This window comes from Vigna umbellata, chromosome 1, assembly GCF_029865625.1.
Source record: "Vigna umbellata cultivar VRB3 chromosome 1, Vumbellata_1.0, whole genome shotgun sequence".
Taxonomy (NCBI): domain Eukaryota; kingdom Viridiplantae; phylum Streptophyta; class Magnoliopsida; order Fabales; family Fabaceae; genus Vigna; species Vigna umbellata.
This window is the reverse complement of record NC_142165.1, coordinates 71,477,136-71,492,114: the sequence shown is the minus strand read 5'-3', so window position 1 is coordinate 71,492,114 and position 14,979 is coordinate 71,477,136. Positions and strand designations below refer to the sequence as shown.

General features: G+C 38.9%; 2 protein-coding genes and 1 pseudogene across 8 annotated transcripts in view; 2 read left to right on the top strand and 1 right to left on the bottom strand.

Annotated features, from left to right (window-relative positions):
- LOC124845083 (AP-1 complex subunit gamma-2-like) overlaps nucleotides 1–14,979 on the top strand; it is a 52,695-nt gene that overhangs the window by 509 nt on the left and 37,207 nt on the right. For all 7 annotated transcript variants that reach the window (XR_015783529.1, XR_015783528.1, XR_015783530.1 and 4 more), the window contains exons 2-3: nucleotides 827–1,129; nucleotides 1,252–1,393. Coding sequence is in view for 4 of the 7 variants with exons in the window: in XM_088104154.1 (XP_087960280.1) it covers nucleotides 827–1,129; nucleotides 1,252–1,393 (445 nt within the window). In the remaining 3 variants the exon portion in view is untranslated. The remainder of the gene's footprint in view (nucleotides 1–826; nucleotides 1,130–1,251; nucleotides 1,394–14,979) is intronic.
- On the bottom strand, nucleotides 9,391–10,477 carry LOC148206215 (uncharacterized). The gene is made up of 2 exons (XM_088113055.1): nucleotides 9,983–10,477; nucleotides 9,391–9,671 (listed from the first exon to the last, which is right to left on the bottom strand). Exons 1-2 carry the CDS (start codon nucleotides 10,440–10,442, stop codon nucleotides 9,634–9,636), a joined length of 498 nt encoding a protein of 165 aa, XP_087969181.1. The 5' UTR covers nucleotides 10,443–10,477; the 3' UTR covers nucleotides 9,391–9,633.
- LOC148206214 (uncharacterized) lies at nucleotides 12,025–13,319 on the top strand (annotated as a pseudogene).

Below are 14,979 nucleotides of genomic sequence, written 5' to 3'. Positions count from 1 at the left end.
TTGCTTCCTTTCATTAAGTTCTATTGAGGAATTGCCAATTGCCATTTGCCTGATTCTATGCCGGTATTGCTTAATAATTGTTGTGCATGTGCCATTAAGTTTTTTGGCTGGCAAAAAAATTGAAGGCCTTCATTCAATATGCTATCTTTGTTTAAAATGTGAGGTCTCTGGATAAATTACTAAGTATTTATGAGAAAAGAAAATACGAAGATAGAATGAATTAATTTTCTTTCACGAGTTAAAATCAGTTCATGCACCCTTTCTTTTGGAGAAGTAAGATGATAGAGGTTTTGTAAAATTTAAAATGCTTGAGTTGATTTTAACTTGCGGTAATTCATTTTACTTTTTATTTTTATTTTTTTCCTCTACAAATGTTTGTGAAGAATTTTTTATTTGCACGAGGTTTATCTATTAAATTTCCTTGTCTGCTCATAATTTGTTTCAAAGGCTTATCCTTGATGGATTGGGCAGCTCTCTTGATTTTTGCTATTTTGTTTGTATTGAGATTCTCTTCTCCACCCTTTCTATGATAACTTTTTGCTGTTTCGATACAACATTATATAAGAAAGTTGGAATTGCAGTGCAGCTATGTGGTCACCGACTCAAATACTCCCTTTCTATAAGTCCTTGTGATTATGTGCTTCTCTGTCATTCTGTATTCGTGAATGAATTTTTTAGAAGTGAATAAAGTTTTTTATATGGTAAATCAAATACAGTTAACATGTAGTTAGTTCGTTTTCAAAGATATACATGTTTATTATATATTTTAAAATATTAAAATATCATCAATATCTATTTACAATCTAATTCATATCCCTGCATTTAGGGACATGATTCGGGCCATACGTGCTTGCAAGACTGCAGCAGAAGAACGTGCTGTTGTTAGAAAAGAATGTGCTGCCATTCGTACTTCTATAAATGGCAATGAGCAACACTATACGCATCGGAATCTGGCCAAGCTAATGTTCATCCACATGCTTGGCTACCCCACTTATTTTGGTCAAATGGAGTGCCTCAAGTTGATAGCATCTCCTGGATTTCCGGAGAAGAGAATGGGTTACCTTGGTCTTATGTTGCTTCTTGATGAAAAACAAGAAGTTCTAATGTTGGTCACCAATTCTTTGAAACAGTATCCAATTTCATGTTAATATTTCATTTGTTTTTTTGTTCCTCAAATTTTACTTTCCTTTCTAAGATGCTGGGAGCTAGCAATATTGATGATGGGATATAGCACCCTTAGCTAAGTCACAGAGATCTTAATCACACAAATCAATATATTGTGGGACTTGCTCTTTGTGCTCTAGGAAATATTTGTTCAGCCGAAATGGCTCGTGATCTTGCCGAAGAGGTTGAGAGATTAATGGATTTCCGAGATCCTAATATACGGAAGAAGGTGAACCTTTCATAATATTTCATACCCTTTCAACAAAATTTTATATCTTCACGAATTTTGAAACTTGATACTTATATTGGATATTCAGAGTCAAGCATTGATCTACCTTAGGAAAGGAAGACAGACCATAAATGCTTATGGCTTAATAGTGTCTCCTGTACATAATGACAATAACTTGTTCTTACTTAAAGCAATTAGTTTTGGAACTTCTTAACAGAGTTCACTACATGGAGAGAAGGGAGAGAGAGAGAGGTTGAAGAAGTTTTATATTTATTAAGGGCTCAATTCTTAGTCCTTTGTGTTTTGGTGTTTTACATTTAGGTATATTGGATATTCAGAGTCATGCATTGATCTATCCTTAGGAGAGGAAGACAGACCATAAATGCTTTTATGGCTTAATAGTGTTTCCTGTACATAATGGCAATAACTTGTTCTTACTTAAAGCAATTAGTTTTGGAACTTCTTAATAGAGTTCACTACATAGAGAGAAGGGAGAGAGAGAGGATGAAGAAGTTTTATATTTATTAAGGGCTAAATTCTTAGTCCTTTTTGTTTTGGTGTTTTACATTTAGGTATATTAAGTTTTGAAAGTTTAAATCTAATATTTATGGTTTTAAAATGTTCATTTTGGTTATTTTTATAAAAAACATTGAATATGTAATAGCTGATGTGTCCACTAAGAGGGTCTTAAAAGTCTCAATATGATACTCTATGCTTTTAAACATGTTTATTTTAGTTCTTTTTAAGTATAACATTAAATAGGTTAACGGACAAGTAACCAACTATGCTAACCTATTTAACATTTTGGTTGAAAAAGATCAAAATGAACTCTTTTAAAACAAAAAGTATTGAGACTTTCAAAACATAAATGTACCAACAACACCGAAACATAAAGGACTAATAACATTTAGCTTTTATGATACAAGAAAGATGTAGCTATTTACAGTGCAGAAAACTTTCACAGAAAGCTACTGGGTCTAACTAATTGTTGACTCAACAGGTAGCAAATCAACTGAAACTCTTAGGGTGCTAATGGTAGAAGGGACATTTTTAGTACATCAACTTCTATATATAGAGAACTCAAACCCTAAAGTAATAATTACATGACATCTCTAGAACCTTCTAACAACTTCTAACATCTCATGACAACTTCTAGTAATACATTTAATATCCCACCACCAACTTTTAGTATTGCATTTAATATTCAACTAATAACACTCCCCCTCAAGCTGCTGAATAGATATCTATCATTCCCATCTTGCATGTGAGATCATGAAATTGCTCAATGGGAAGACCTTTTGTAAATAGATCTACTAACTGAAATCCAGATGGGATGTAAGTAGTGATAAGTACATTATCCAATTTCTCTTTAATAAAGTGTCGATCTATTTCTGTGTTTGGTCCTATCATGTTGAATTGGATTGTGAGGAATGCTAATAACTGACTTAATATCACAACAAAGGATCATTGGTTCTTCACATGCCACTTTAAGATAATTTAGAATAATTCTCATCCATAACAATTAACACACCCCTTGTGCCATAGCTCGGAATTCAGCCTCTGCACAAGACCTTGCAACAACATTTTATTTCTTACTTCTCCAACCAAATTTCCACCCAAGAACATGCAATATCTTCAGGTGGACTTCCTATCTATGAAAAAACCTGCATAATCTGCATCAGTATAAACTTTCATTTTTAATTTTTCATCTCTCTTAAACAATAATCCCCTTCCTGGACTTGTCTTCAAATATTGAAGGATTTTGTTTACACCTTGTAAATGTCTCTTCCTTGGATCATGCATGAACTGACTAACGACACTCACATTGTAGGCTATGTCTGGTCTAGTGTGAGCTAAGTAAATGAGCTTCCTAACAAGTCTTTGTTAATGGGCTTTATTCATAGTAGAATTTCCTTAATCACTCCCAATTGTATGGTTTTTTTCTATAGGAATTGCAGTGGTCTTGCAATCAATCATACATGTTTCTTTGAGAAGATCAATAACATACTTAGGAGATAAAGATGCATTTCTTCGAGTAAGCTACTTCTATCCCAAGGAAGTACTTCAATTTTTCTAGATCCTTCATTTCAAATTGGATTGCAAGCTTTTCTTTCAAGACTTGTTTCTCGTGTTCATCATCTCCTAGAACAACTATATCATCAACATACACCAAGAGTAGTGTAAGTTTACCTTTAAGGGAATGCTTGATGAATGGGGTATGGTCACCTTGACTTTGTCGATGCCCAATGGAGATCATAACCTAATTCGGTCCACCAAACCAAGCACGAGGTGACTATTTGAACCCATAAAAAGCTTTCTTCAACCTACATGCTTTATTCCCTTCTTCAATAGGCCTAAAACCTGGGGGAATTTCCATATGGACTTCTTCCTCTAATTGTCCATGCAAGAAAGCATTTTTCACATCAAATTGTTGCAATTTCCAACCAAAATAAGTTGCGAATGAGAGAATGATTCTAATTGTATTCATCTTTACCATTGAAGCAAATGTCTCCTCATAATCAACACCATAAGTATGAGTAAATCATCTAACAACTAACCTTGCTTTATAATGTTCTAATGTGCCCTCAAATTTATACTTTACATTATAAATCCATTTGCATCTTACTACCTTTTTATTTAGTGGCCTGTTAACAATTTCCCACGTTTGGTTCTTTTCTGGGGTACTCATCTCTTCATTCATGGCTTGAACGATTCTCATCCTTCCATGCTTCTTAAGCTGAAGTAGAGACTCTAGTTGCATCAATGCCAGAGAGGAAACTCTGGTACTGCATAGATAGGTTTTTAGTGGTCATAAATTGAGAAATAGGATACTTGGTACAAGACCGGGTTCCTTTCCTCAAAACAATGGCCAAGTCATCAAGGTCAGGTTCACAATTAAAATTCAAGGAATTTTCCAAAGGTTCAATAGTGTTAGAAGATGGAACACTTACCCCCGAGTCAGATGATTGATGCTGTTCTTAGAACAGGTTAGGTTGCTTTTGTCTCCTATGATATTTTATACGGAAGAAATTCTCTGGATGACTACTTTTTAGAGTTGACCTTGAATTGGGAACAAGGTTGCCATTGTTAGGAGCACTTTTAGAGATATCCATACAAGATGTGCTAGGAGTACCAAGAGGAGTACAAGATAGTTCTTGTATGAAAGGGATAAAAGGTTATTCAAAAGAACTCTCCCCCTGAAGCTGAGGACATTCATAAAAAGATTTAGTTTCATTAAAAGTGACATCCATGGAGGTAAAAATCTTTCGACTCGGAGAATGATAGTAGGAAAGAAGGTTAGAACACTTTAGGTCATGGGTAAGATTTTTAATGAATATAAGATTATTGGAAAAGTTTGGAACATAAAGAACATCTTTAAGGTTGAGGGATGACAAAAGGGAAACATAACCACGTCCAATTATTAGGATAAGAGTCCCATTGCCAACCGTATTGTGGTTACCCAAAAAAGAAACATATGATGTTAAAAGAGATGAATGAGGGGTCATATGATTTGTGGCACCAGAGTCAAGTACCCAAGAATCCTTACATAAAGTTTTAGAAACATTAAAAGATGTATTGAAGTTCTTACTAGTCATAGCAAGTACTAGAAGGTGACTTATTGGTAGACTCCATGAGAGATTTCAAACATTCAATTTTGTTAGGATATTTATCCTATCAATCATCATTAATTGTGTCAAGGGTTATCCTATTTATCATGATTATATTGTGTCTAGGGTTACCCTATTTATCATGATTATATTGTGTCTAGGGTTACCGTAATTATCATGTACTCTTGTATTAATTTATTCTTATAAATAGAAGATTATGAAAGGGATCAATCAAGCCCTCTAGAATTATTTTACAGTTTCAATCTCAAGTTGGTATCAGAGTAGGATGTCTAAGTCTCTTCCTACTTTGTCTTTGTTGCCGTTGGTGGCTGGTGGCCGCCGCCACCGACGGTTTTAAAAAAAAAATGTCTTTTCTGCAATCAACAATCCTGTTCTTTTAGTCTCCTTTCATAATGTGTGTTTAGCTTTGCATATTGTAGCAGTTGTGGTGTTCCTGATGGCTCATGTCATTTATTTACAAGTCTCCAATTAAAGTCAGTGCTATCAGTTGGTTAACACCAAGAAATTTCAGCACCAAAGTCATGGGTTGAAGGTTGCTCACGGCATGAGGGGGAGTCTATTTCTGACAAGATTCAGAATCTTAGTCAAACAATTTCACCAACCCCTTGTCAAATCTGTTTTTTGTTGCTTTGATGAATAAAGGAGACCATTATGACCTTCCACCTTCAGAGTTTGTCATCAACGCACCGTCATTTTCGTCGTTCGTCGTGAGGGGGATTATGTTTCAGCCACTGCAGGCCCCATCCTTTCTTGATGGCAGTTTAGTTCTTGTAGTTTGGTCGCTTTCAGCCACTACAGGCCCCATCTTTACTTGATGGAAATCCAGTTCATGTAGTTTGTCACTTTTAGCCACTGCAGGCCCCATCCTTACTTAATGGCAATTAAGTCTCTGCAGTTTGTTGCTGTCTACCACAGCTGGCCGTCATCTACTTTTGATGGAAATCTCCTTTATCAAAGTCATCTTAGTTGAAGGTTTATGATGCTAGTTGGAGTTTTGTGGTTGTCCATTGTTGTCCAATATTATACAACATAAGCTGATGTGAGTTGTCACTTCCCGAATTGTTTTGCACTTTTGCTATCCACTGACCACTGTTTGCTGCACACTCTTAAAGACAAGTCCTATGTTTCAAGAGGAGTCTCTTTGGCTATGCTGGATTGTGAGTCCAATTTGGTTTATAAACATTCTCTCTGGATGGTCTGAAGCATATGTGTATCGTGTTCTAAGTCGATGTTTCTAAGTTCCTAAAGAGATCTCAGATTGAGTTTATCTATTCTAAGCTTGGTACATATAATTTGTATGCTCCAACTTGAGGGAGAGTGTTCAGATATTTACCCTATTTTGATGGTTCTGAATGTGGTAGTGGTGGCGATAGACAATTTTGATGATGGCAATTGTGGAAGCTCTAACAAAAAAATCCCGACAAGAACTCTGACAATAGTTCCAGCGAAATTCTGGTGAAGGGTACGATGAAGGTTAGACGAAGGTCTGATGAAGGTTCGAAAAAGGTCCGATGAAGGTCTAATGAAGGTCTGATGAAGGTTTGATGAAGGTTCGATGAAGGTTCGACAACAGCTCCAGGGGACAACAAACCACAGGACCATAAGTTGGCTACACTTTGGGCAACCCTAAAAGGAATTGTAACTAAGACCGTAAAGAAGAAATGCAGAAGCAGGGCTCCCAAGATTGGGAGCTCTGATACCAACTTGAAAGAATTAATAGAAAAGAAAGAAGATTTTATTCAGTTGATTTATTTGAAACAATACATCCACTTCTATTTATAGAAAACTCAAACCCTAAAGTAATTATTACATGATCTCTAGAACCTCCTAACAACTTCTAACAACTCTTGACAACTTCTAGTAATACATTTAATATCCTACCAAGAACTTTCAGTATTGCATTTAATATCAAGTAACAACAATAGTAATTTTGTTATTGTTAGAAGTGAACTTTAAGCCTAACTCAACCCCACAAAACCGACTTGTAAGGTGAGGTTTGTACCCACTTATAAACTATGAATTGGTCTTATCTCTAGTCGATGTGGGACTTCCAATACACCCCCCTCACGCCGAGGTATATACATCTCGAGCGTGAGATTAGACATTCTTAATGGGTGGTCCGATAGCGGCCCGATAGTGGGTGGAACAATATGCCCAACTAACAACAAATATCGCTAGGATAGGCTCTAACCATGGCTCTGATACCATGTTAGAAGTGGACTTTAAGCCTAACTCAACCCCACAAAACCGGCTTGTAGGGTGAGGTTTGCACCCACTTATAAACTATGAATTGGCATTATCTCTAGTCGATGTGGGACTTCCAATAGTTATACAATTACTTTTCTTTTATGCTAGAGGGAGTTTGGTAGAAAGAACTTTTTTCATACCTAGCAATCATGAATTCAAGGAATGACTAAATTTTGTTTGGTTGGAGAAAAGCCTTCTTGGGAATATTTATCAAAATCATCATTAATTTATACCAAATTAAGAGATTTAATAAAAATAATATGGTTTATCTTTCATTAAAATTTCTAATTTTACTTGTGAAAGGTAATTTCCCACCTCTCCATAGAAATATTTTTGTGGAAAACCAGTGAGGTGTAAGTGGGTTTAAACAGTGAATATGTGACTAATGACTATTGAATGTTATAAGGCAAGGTTAGTTCCCAAAGGATTCAGTCAAACCTATGGAGTGGATAACTTGGAGACATTTGCCCTAGTTGCTAAGATGATCACAATCAAAGTAATATGTTCATTAGCAACAAATCATGACTAGGATTTGCATCAATTTGATGAGAAGAATGCATTGCTACATGGAGAACTTGATAAAGAAATATACATGGAGCTACCCTCAGGCTATGAAGGATAGGTAGCTAATGAACTATTTGCTAGTTAAACAAAGGCTTTCTATGGGCTGAATCAATTCCTTGGAGCATGGTTTGGTAGATTCACCAAGGTTATGATAAATTTGAGTTATAAACAAAGTCAAGGGAATCATAGTCTATTCATCAAACATTCAGTTTAGGGGGAGTAACAAATATTGTTAGTGTATGTTGATGATATTACAATAATTAAGGGTGACAAAAGGGAGCAACAAATGTCTTGCCACAAAATTTGAGATTAAGAAATTCGGAAGACTTAAATATTTTTTGGCATTTGAAGTGATTCATTCCAAAAAAGGAAACTTCATATGTCATCAAAAGTATGTTGTTGATTTGCTTAAAGAAACAAGGAAGACAACCTACAAACTAACTAGTACTTCAATTGATCCAAAAATGAAGTTGAGTAGTGCATAGGAGGATATTGCAGTGGACAGTGAAATGTATGAAAGACCTGTTGGCAAACTTATTTACTTATCTTACTCTAGGCTAGACATTGGTTTTGATGTGAGTCTAGTAAGCCAATTTATGCACCAACCAGAGGAGGCTCATTTACAAGCTGCTCTTAAAATTGTTTAGTATTTATGAGAAATAGAGAAGATTGGGAGAAAATATCCCTTGTGTGTTTAGCATACACATAGGGTAGTTTATTTATATTGTAAGATATGGGCCAATGCCCTTAATACATAATAGACTAAGCCCAAATAACAGAAACACACATCTTAACATCTAACACTCCCCCTCAAGCTGGAGCATATAAATCATATGTTCCAAGCTTGTTACAAAGATAATCAATTCTAGGTCCTCGTAAGGACTTAGTGAATATGTCTGCCAACTGGTTGCTTGAGTTAACAAACTCAGTCTTGATATCTCCGGATATGATTTTTTCTCGAATGAAATGACAATCAACTTCAATGTGTTTGGTTCTCTCATGGAAGACAGGGTTAGAGCTAATATGGAGAGCAGCTTGATTATCACATAACATGTAGACCCAAAAAACTCGAAGAGGTAATGGATGCAGAGGGTCTTGAGCAAATAAGATAGAATGAGGGATTTTGTTATCTAGGACGGAAGATGGCATGCGGTTGATAAGATAACATGCTGTGAGAACTCCATCCCCCAAAAACGTGAGGGTACTTGACCATGAATCAGAAGTGTACGAGTTGTTTCAATAAGGTGTCTATTCTTGCGCTCAGCCACCCCATTTTGTTGAGGGGTATAAGCACATGAGGTTTGGTGAAGAATTCCATGAGAAGCCATAAACTGTTTAAACGATTGAGAAAGGTATTCACGGCCATTATCACCACGTAAATTTCGAATAGAAACCCCAAACTGTGTTTTTATTTCATTGAAAAAAGATTGGAAAATAGAAAACAACTCAGAACGATTCTTCATTAAAAACAACCAAGTGCATCTGGAATAGTCATCAATAAAGGTAACAAAATACTGAAAACCTAAAATGGACTTAACACGACTTGGTCCCCAAATGTCAGAATGAACCAATGAAAAGGGGGACGACGCCCGTTGTGAGACACTACGAGGAAAGGAACTACGAGTATGCTTCCCTAACTGACAAGACTCACACGACAAACTTGATAATGTGGACAACCTCGGGACAAGTTGTTGTAGTTTGGCAAGACTAGGATGACCGAACTGAGCATGAAGAAGGGATGGTGACTCCATGACTACGCCAACATGTGGAGAAGGGCGGAGATGATAAAGGCCATGAGACTCACATCCTGTGCCAATCATGTGTTTCGAACTCCGGTCCTGCAACCAAACAGAATCTTTAGTAAATGAGATAACACAATTAAGAGTACGAGTTAAACGACTAATGGACAATAAGTTGAAGGGAGACCCAGGGACATAGAGTACATGATCAATGGATATGGATGGAAAAATATTAACAGTACCAATACCATGAGATGAGACTTTAGACCCATCAGCCATTGTTACCGAGGGTAAATTAGCCGGACATGACAAGGACGAAAACAAGGACTTGTTACCAGTGATATGATCGGTGGCGCCTGAGTTAAGGACCCAAGGTCCGAGGGATTGAGTTAGACCAACAAAAGGTGTACCTGTACGTGCAACAGATGCAGATGTAGTGGAACCAGAGTGCTGATGATCCTCATACCATCTGAGAAATTCGTTAAAGATTGCAGGTTTGTCTACGGTATTAGATGAAGTAGGATGGTCTGCAGACGGTGATCGGGGAGGTGGATCAGAATTTGCCATTGCTACAGGTCGAGGAGGACGTCCATGGAGAGCATAACATCTATCAATCTTGTGGCCTAACTTGCCACAATGGTCACATTTTGGACGTCCTTTACTTGGCTTGCGAGACCGACTTCGATCATCACGTTGAGCAGCCATAACAGAGGAATCATCAGTATGAGGGGATGTCTCAGTGACGGGTTTGCTCGGTATACGCAAAAGAGCAGAACAAGTAGAAGTAAAGTTGGGTATGACAGGAGAACCCAAAATCTGATCACAGACATGAGAAACATCATCAGAGAGTCCGTATAATGCCAACAACATGAAGAACTTTGATCGTTGTTCCAATTCTTCAGCAGGAGTGGAAGCAGGAGGTAATATATCATTAAAGTCATGAAGAAGAGCATGAATTTTACCCAAATATTCTGCCGTGGGACCAGGATTGCGCGGACCAATAACAGTTAATAGGTCCTGACAAACACCATAAAGACGCTGAGTGTCATTTGTGTATAACAACTTTGCTTGTGCCCATACTTCTGAACATGTTTCATAGGATCGAAACATTTGTTTCAGTGAGGAGTGAATGGTGGACTTTATAACAATGCATAACTGAGCATCAATTTTCATCCAGCGGGAAGTGTCATCTATGGGAGCAGTAGTCACATTTTGAGTAAGATGATCTAAGTACCCCTGACTCTTCAACCAAAGTTTGATGTCGGACGCCCATGTTGCATAATTTGTGCCATCTAACTTGTCAATGGACAAGTGTACATTCACATAATTGGTATATATTGAGGGATCAGAAGATGAGCCACCAATAGAGGTGTTTGTAGACGAGGAAGACGCCATAGAGAGGGAGAAACCTTAAAAATTCAAAGTGCTCCGATTGACGCAACGACCACAGATCCAGAAAGAGGGCGAGGAGGCGATCACGGCGGTGCTGATCGGCGGCGGAAAGCTCCGGCAACGCGACGATAGCGGCGACTCTTGCGGCGGCGCGTGGAGGCGAGTGGGTGGTCCGTTCGCCGCGATCTCCGTACCACGGTGGTCGCCCGGCCGAGATGATTCCGATGGTGTGGTCGCCGGTCAATTCTGTAACTCCGGCGGCGGTGGCGGTGGCGGCGGCGGCGACGGTGGTGGCGACTACGACGACAACGGCAGTGATGGGTGCCGAAGACTGTGGAGTTGACTGGAACTATTCCTGTGCTCTAGATACCATATGAGAAATAGAGAAGATTGGGAGAAAATATCCCTTGTGTGTTTAGCATACACATAGGGTAGTTTATTTATATTGTAAGATATGGGCCAATGCCCTTAATACAGAATAGACTAAGCCCAAATAACAGAAACACACATCTTAACATCTAACAGTATTTAAAAGGAACTCTTCGAAGAGGGATTTTATTTAAACAAAACAAGAGTAATGGATGCAAATTATGCGAGGTCAGTTGTGGATAGGAGATCAATTACTAAATATTGTACCTTCCTTGGTGGAAACCTAGTGACTTGGAGGAGCAAAATTGATAGGATCTAAGGTAAAAGGATAGAAGGAAGCGGAAATTTGAGAGAAGTTAGGAAAGGCGGGATGGAGGTGAGAGTAGTTAGAAAAGGCGGGATGGGGGTCTTGTATAAATAGAGTTCTATTTCAGGTTAGAGGGGATTTTTTTGAATATTATTTTGTAAATCTGGACATTGGCCAAAAGAGGGGGATTAGGCCTCCGTTAGGGTTAAGAGGGGGATTAGGCCCCCATTAGCGCTATCAGTGTACTTTGTTGTCAATATCAATACAGAAATCCATTCTTTCTTTGTTCTTTTTATTACTGTAAACGTTGATAGTTAGGTTTCCAACCCAGGAACCTAAACAATTGGTCCAACCTGCCGGATACTTTTGAGAGAGAACGGTGAGATGGAGGGGAGAAATGAGGGACGCCTGAACGTGGTGGAGAGCCGGCTAGACGCGGTGGAGGTTGCAATAGACGGATTGAAGGTTGAAACCGCGACATTGAGACAAGATTCAGCGGCCATCCGCGAAGATCTTCAAGAAGTGATGTGATTATTGGGGGGACGACATCGCACTCAAGGGGAACAGTCCGACGGCAGTCAGGCGCCTGTGACCGCCAATAGGAGTACGAGACGCAAGGACGAAATTGGGGGCGGAGAAGGTGAGTGGTTCAATTGGAGGAAGAGGGTGGAGTTGCCCGTGTTTGAAGGATTAGATCCATTGAACTGGATCAATTGGGCGGAGCGATTCTTCGAATTACAAGGAGTAGCGGAAGAGAAGGTACGATTGGCGTATGTGAGCATGGAGGGGAGCGCTGGTTACTGGTTCAGAGCTTGGAAGGCAAGAATCGTTCATGGGATGGTTTGAAGGAAGCCCTGGTGATAAGGTTTTGAACCATTGTTGAGCGGTTGACGGCATTGAGACAGACGGGGACGGTGGACGAGTATGTACAATACTTCAAGATATTGGCGGGTCGAACAAAGAGAGTGCCGGACGAGCAGCTGTTAGGATATTTTCTTGCGGGATTGAAAGAGGATATCCGGAATCAAGTCTGACAGCATGACCTGCAGGAATGCATGGTGGCGATGCGGATCGCAAGGGATGCTGAGGAGTTCTAGAGAGTCGTCGAACGATCCGAGGACAAGTGCTATAGCCCATGCCGATCAGGAGTGGCCGAGCAGTCCGAGGCCATAAAAGACTAGTTTTTTGAAGGACGAACACGGTCTGAGGCCAATCGCTATAAACCAGGCAGATCGAGAGTTGCCGAAAGGTCCGAGGGCAAGTGCTATAGCCCATGCCGATGGGGAGTGGCCGAGCAGTCCAAAGCCATAGAAGACCAGTGGTCTGGGAGACGAACGAGCGGTGAGGTGACACGATTCGAGGATAGTCACTATAACCCAGGCCGATCGATTTTTGCCGAGCAGTCCGTGTCCATGCGCAACAACCAAGGCCGATCGGGAGTTGCCAAGTGGTCCGAGGCCAATCACCTAGGCCGATCTGGAGCCGCCAAGAGTGTGGGGTCAGTCCGGAAGATGCACGGTCTGATAGGGGACCGAACAGTATTGGCAATTAAAGGACGAACGGTAGCAGAACGAAGAGGAGATGTAAATCTAGACTGGGAAGATCTTGCAGCAACTCTGTTCAGGGTTGTTAACGCGAGCCGAACAGTTGAATGCAGGGGGAGGAGCCGAACGACATAAAGATAGGGAGAAGAGAGCCGAACGACATAACGAAAGGGAGAAGAGAGCCAAACGGTATAAAGATAGCGAGAAGAGAGCCGAATGGTAGAAGAAGTTATTTTACAGGGAAAGATAAGAAGCTCCTCGTCTTCAAGGAAGTATTGCAGAGACGAAAATGGACCCATAATTTTTATCTCTCAATACTACCACCACCAAGCCTCCAGACCGGAAGTTGTATGTAGTAGCCAGCGGGTTCCCTTCCTGTGATAAGACCATATCACAATGGGCTCAAACTTCATTGTTCCAACCTTGAGGACAAGGTTGTTTTGCAGCAGGGTGTAATGATAGGATCTAAGGTAAGAGGAGAGAAGGAAGGGGAAATGAGAGAGAAGTTAGGAAAGGCAGGATGGAGGTGAGAGCAGTTAGAAAAGGCGGGATGGGGGTTTTGTATAAATAGAGTTCTATTTCAGGTTAGAGGGGAGTTTTTTGAATATTATTTTGTAAATCTGGACATTGGCCAGAAGAGGGGGATTAGGCCTTCGTTAGGGTTAAGAGGGGGATTAGGCCTCCATTAGCGCTATCAGTGTACTTTGTTCTCAATATCAATACCAAAATCCATTCTTTCTTTGTTCTTTTGATTACTGTGAGCGTTGATAGTTAGTTTTCCAACCCAGGAACCTAACAAAAATACATAATTTAGTAACCAAATCAAGTACTGAAGTGGAATTTTGAGCAATGGCCCAAGGAATATGGTTGAAGGTTATATTGGAAAACTTGAAGATGAAGTGGGATGAACTTAGGTTATATTGTGATATTAGTATGACTTATAAATGAGTGCAACATGATAGAACTAAATGTATTGAGGTGGATAGACATTTTATCAAGGAAAGCTAAACAATGGCTTGATTGGCACCCTATGTGTCCACTCAAAATCAACTTGTAGACATATTCACCAAAGGACTAAACTGAATGAACTTTGAAAATATTATATCCAAGCTGGGAATGAAGAACACTTACTCACCAACTTGCGGGGATTGTCAAAACTATGCTACTCATTATGTATTTTAGAATGTTTTTTATTTTTTCCTCGCTAGACTTTTAATCTGTATTACAAGTGTATCTTGCTGAGGATTATGAATTTAAAAACAATCCCATAACTACATGGATTTAGAATTAGCTCTCTATATTTCTTAAAATAAACAACTGGCTCATGTTTTTATAGGTCCCGTGACCTCATTATTGTAATATAAAAGAAATATATTGTTCTTTTTAACTTTTGGGATTAGATATACATACTAGTGGTTCTTGTACCGTACTGAAATTACTTGGCTCCATGTTTGTGTGATTTTTAATTTTATGTGTCACACATAAATTTCCTGGATGGGCTTTAGAGAGGATGAAGGGACCGCTTGAGTGTACCCAATCATTCCCAAAAGGAAAAGAACTAGAAGACATACATTGACACATATTTAAGGGATATGTCAAAAAAAAAAATACAATTGCCATAACAAATAAAAATTTCTTTTTAGTTTGTATAGATGGTACATATATGAACGTCTGATACAACTTCATTCCTGCCTCGTAATTACTCCCTCAATCTCTACCATGGGTAATCCCTCCCATAGGCCTTAAAAAGGATCTTAACATTGTAGAGTATATAATGATAAGTTATCAAAAATTA

Coding starts and splice junctions, on each gene's coding strand:
- LOC148206215 (XM_088113055.1), bottom strand. CDS start 10,442: ATGTTGTTGGCATTATACGGACTCTCTGATGATGTTTCTCATGTCTGT. Junction 9,672..9,982: donor TGCATCTGTTGCACGTACAG/GTACACCTTTTG, acceptor GTTTGGTTGCAG/GACCGGAGTTCGAAACACAT.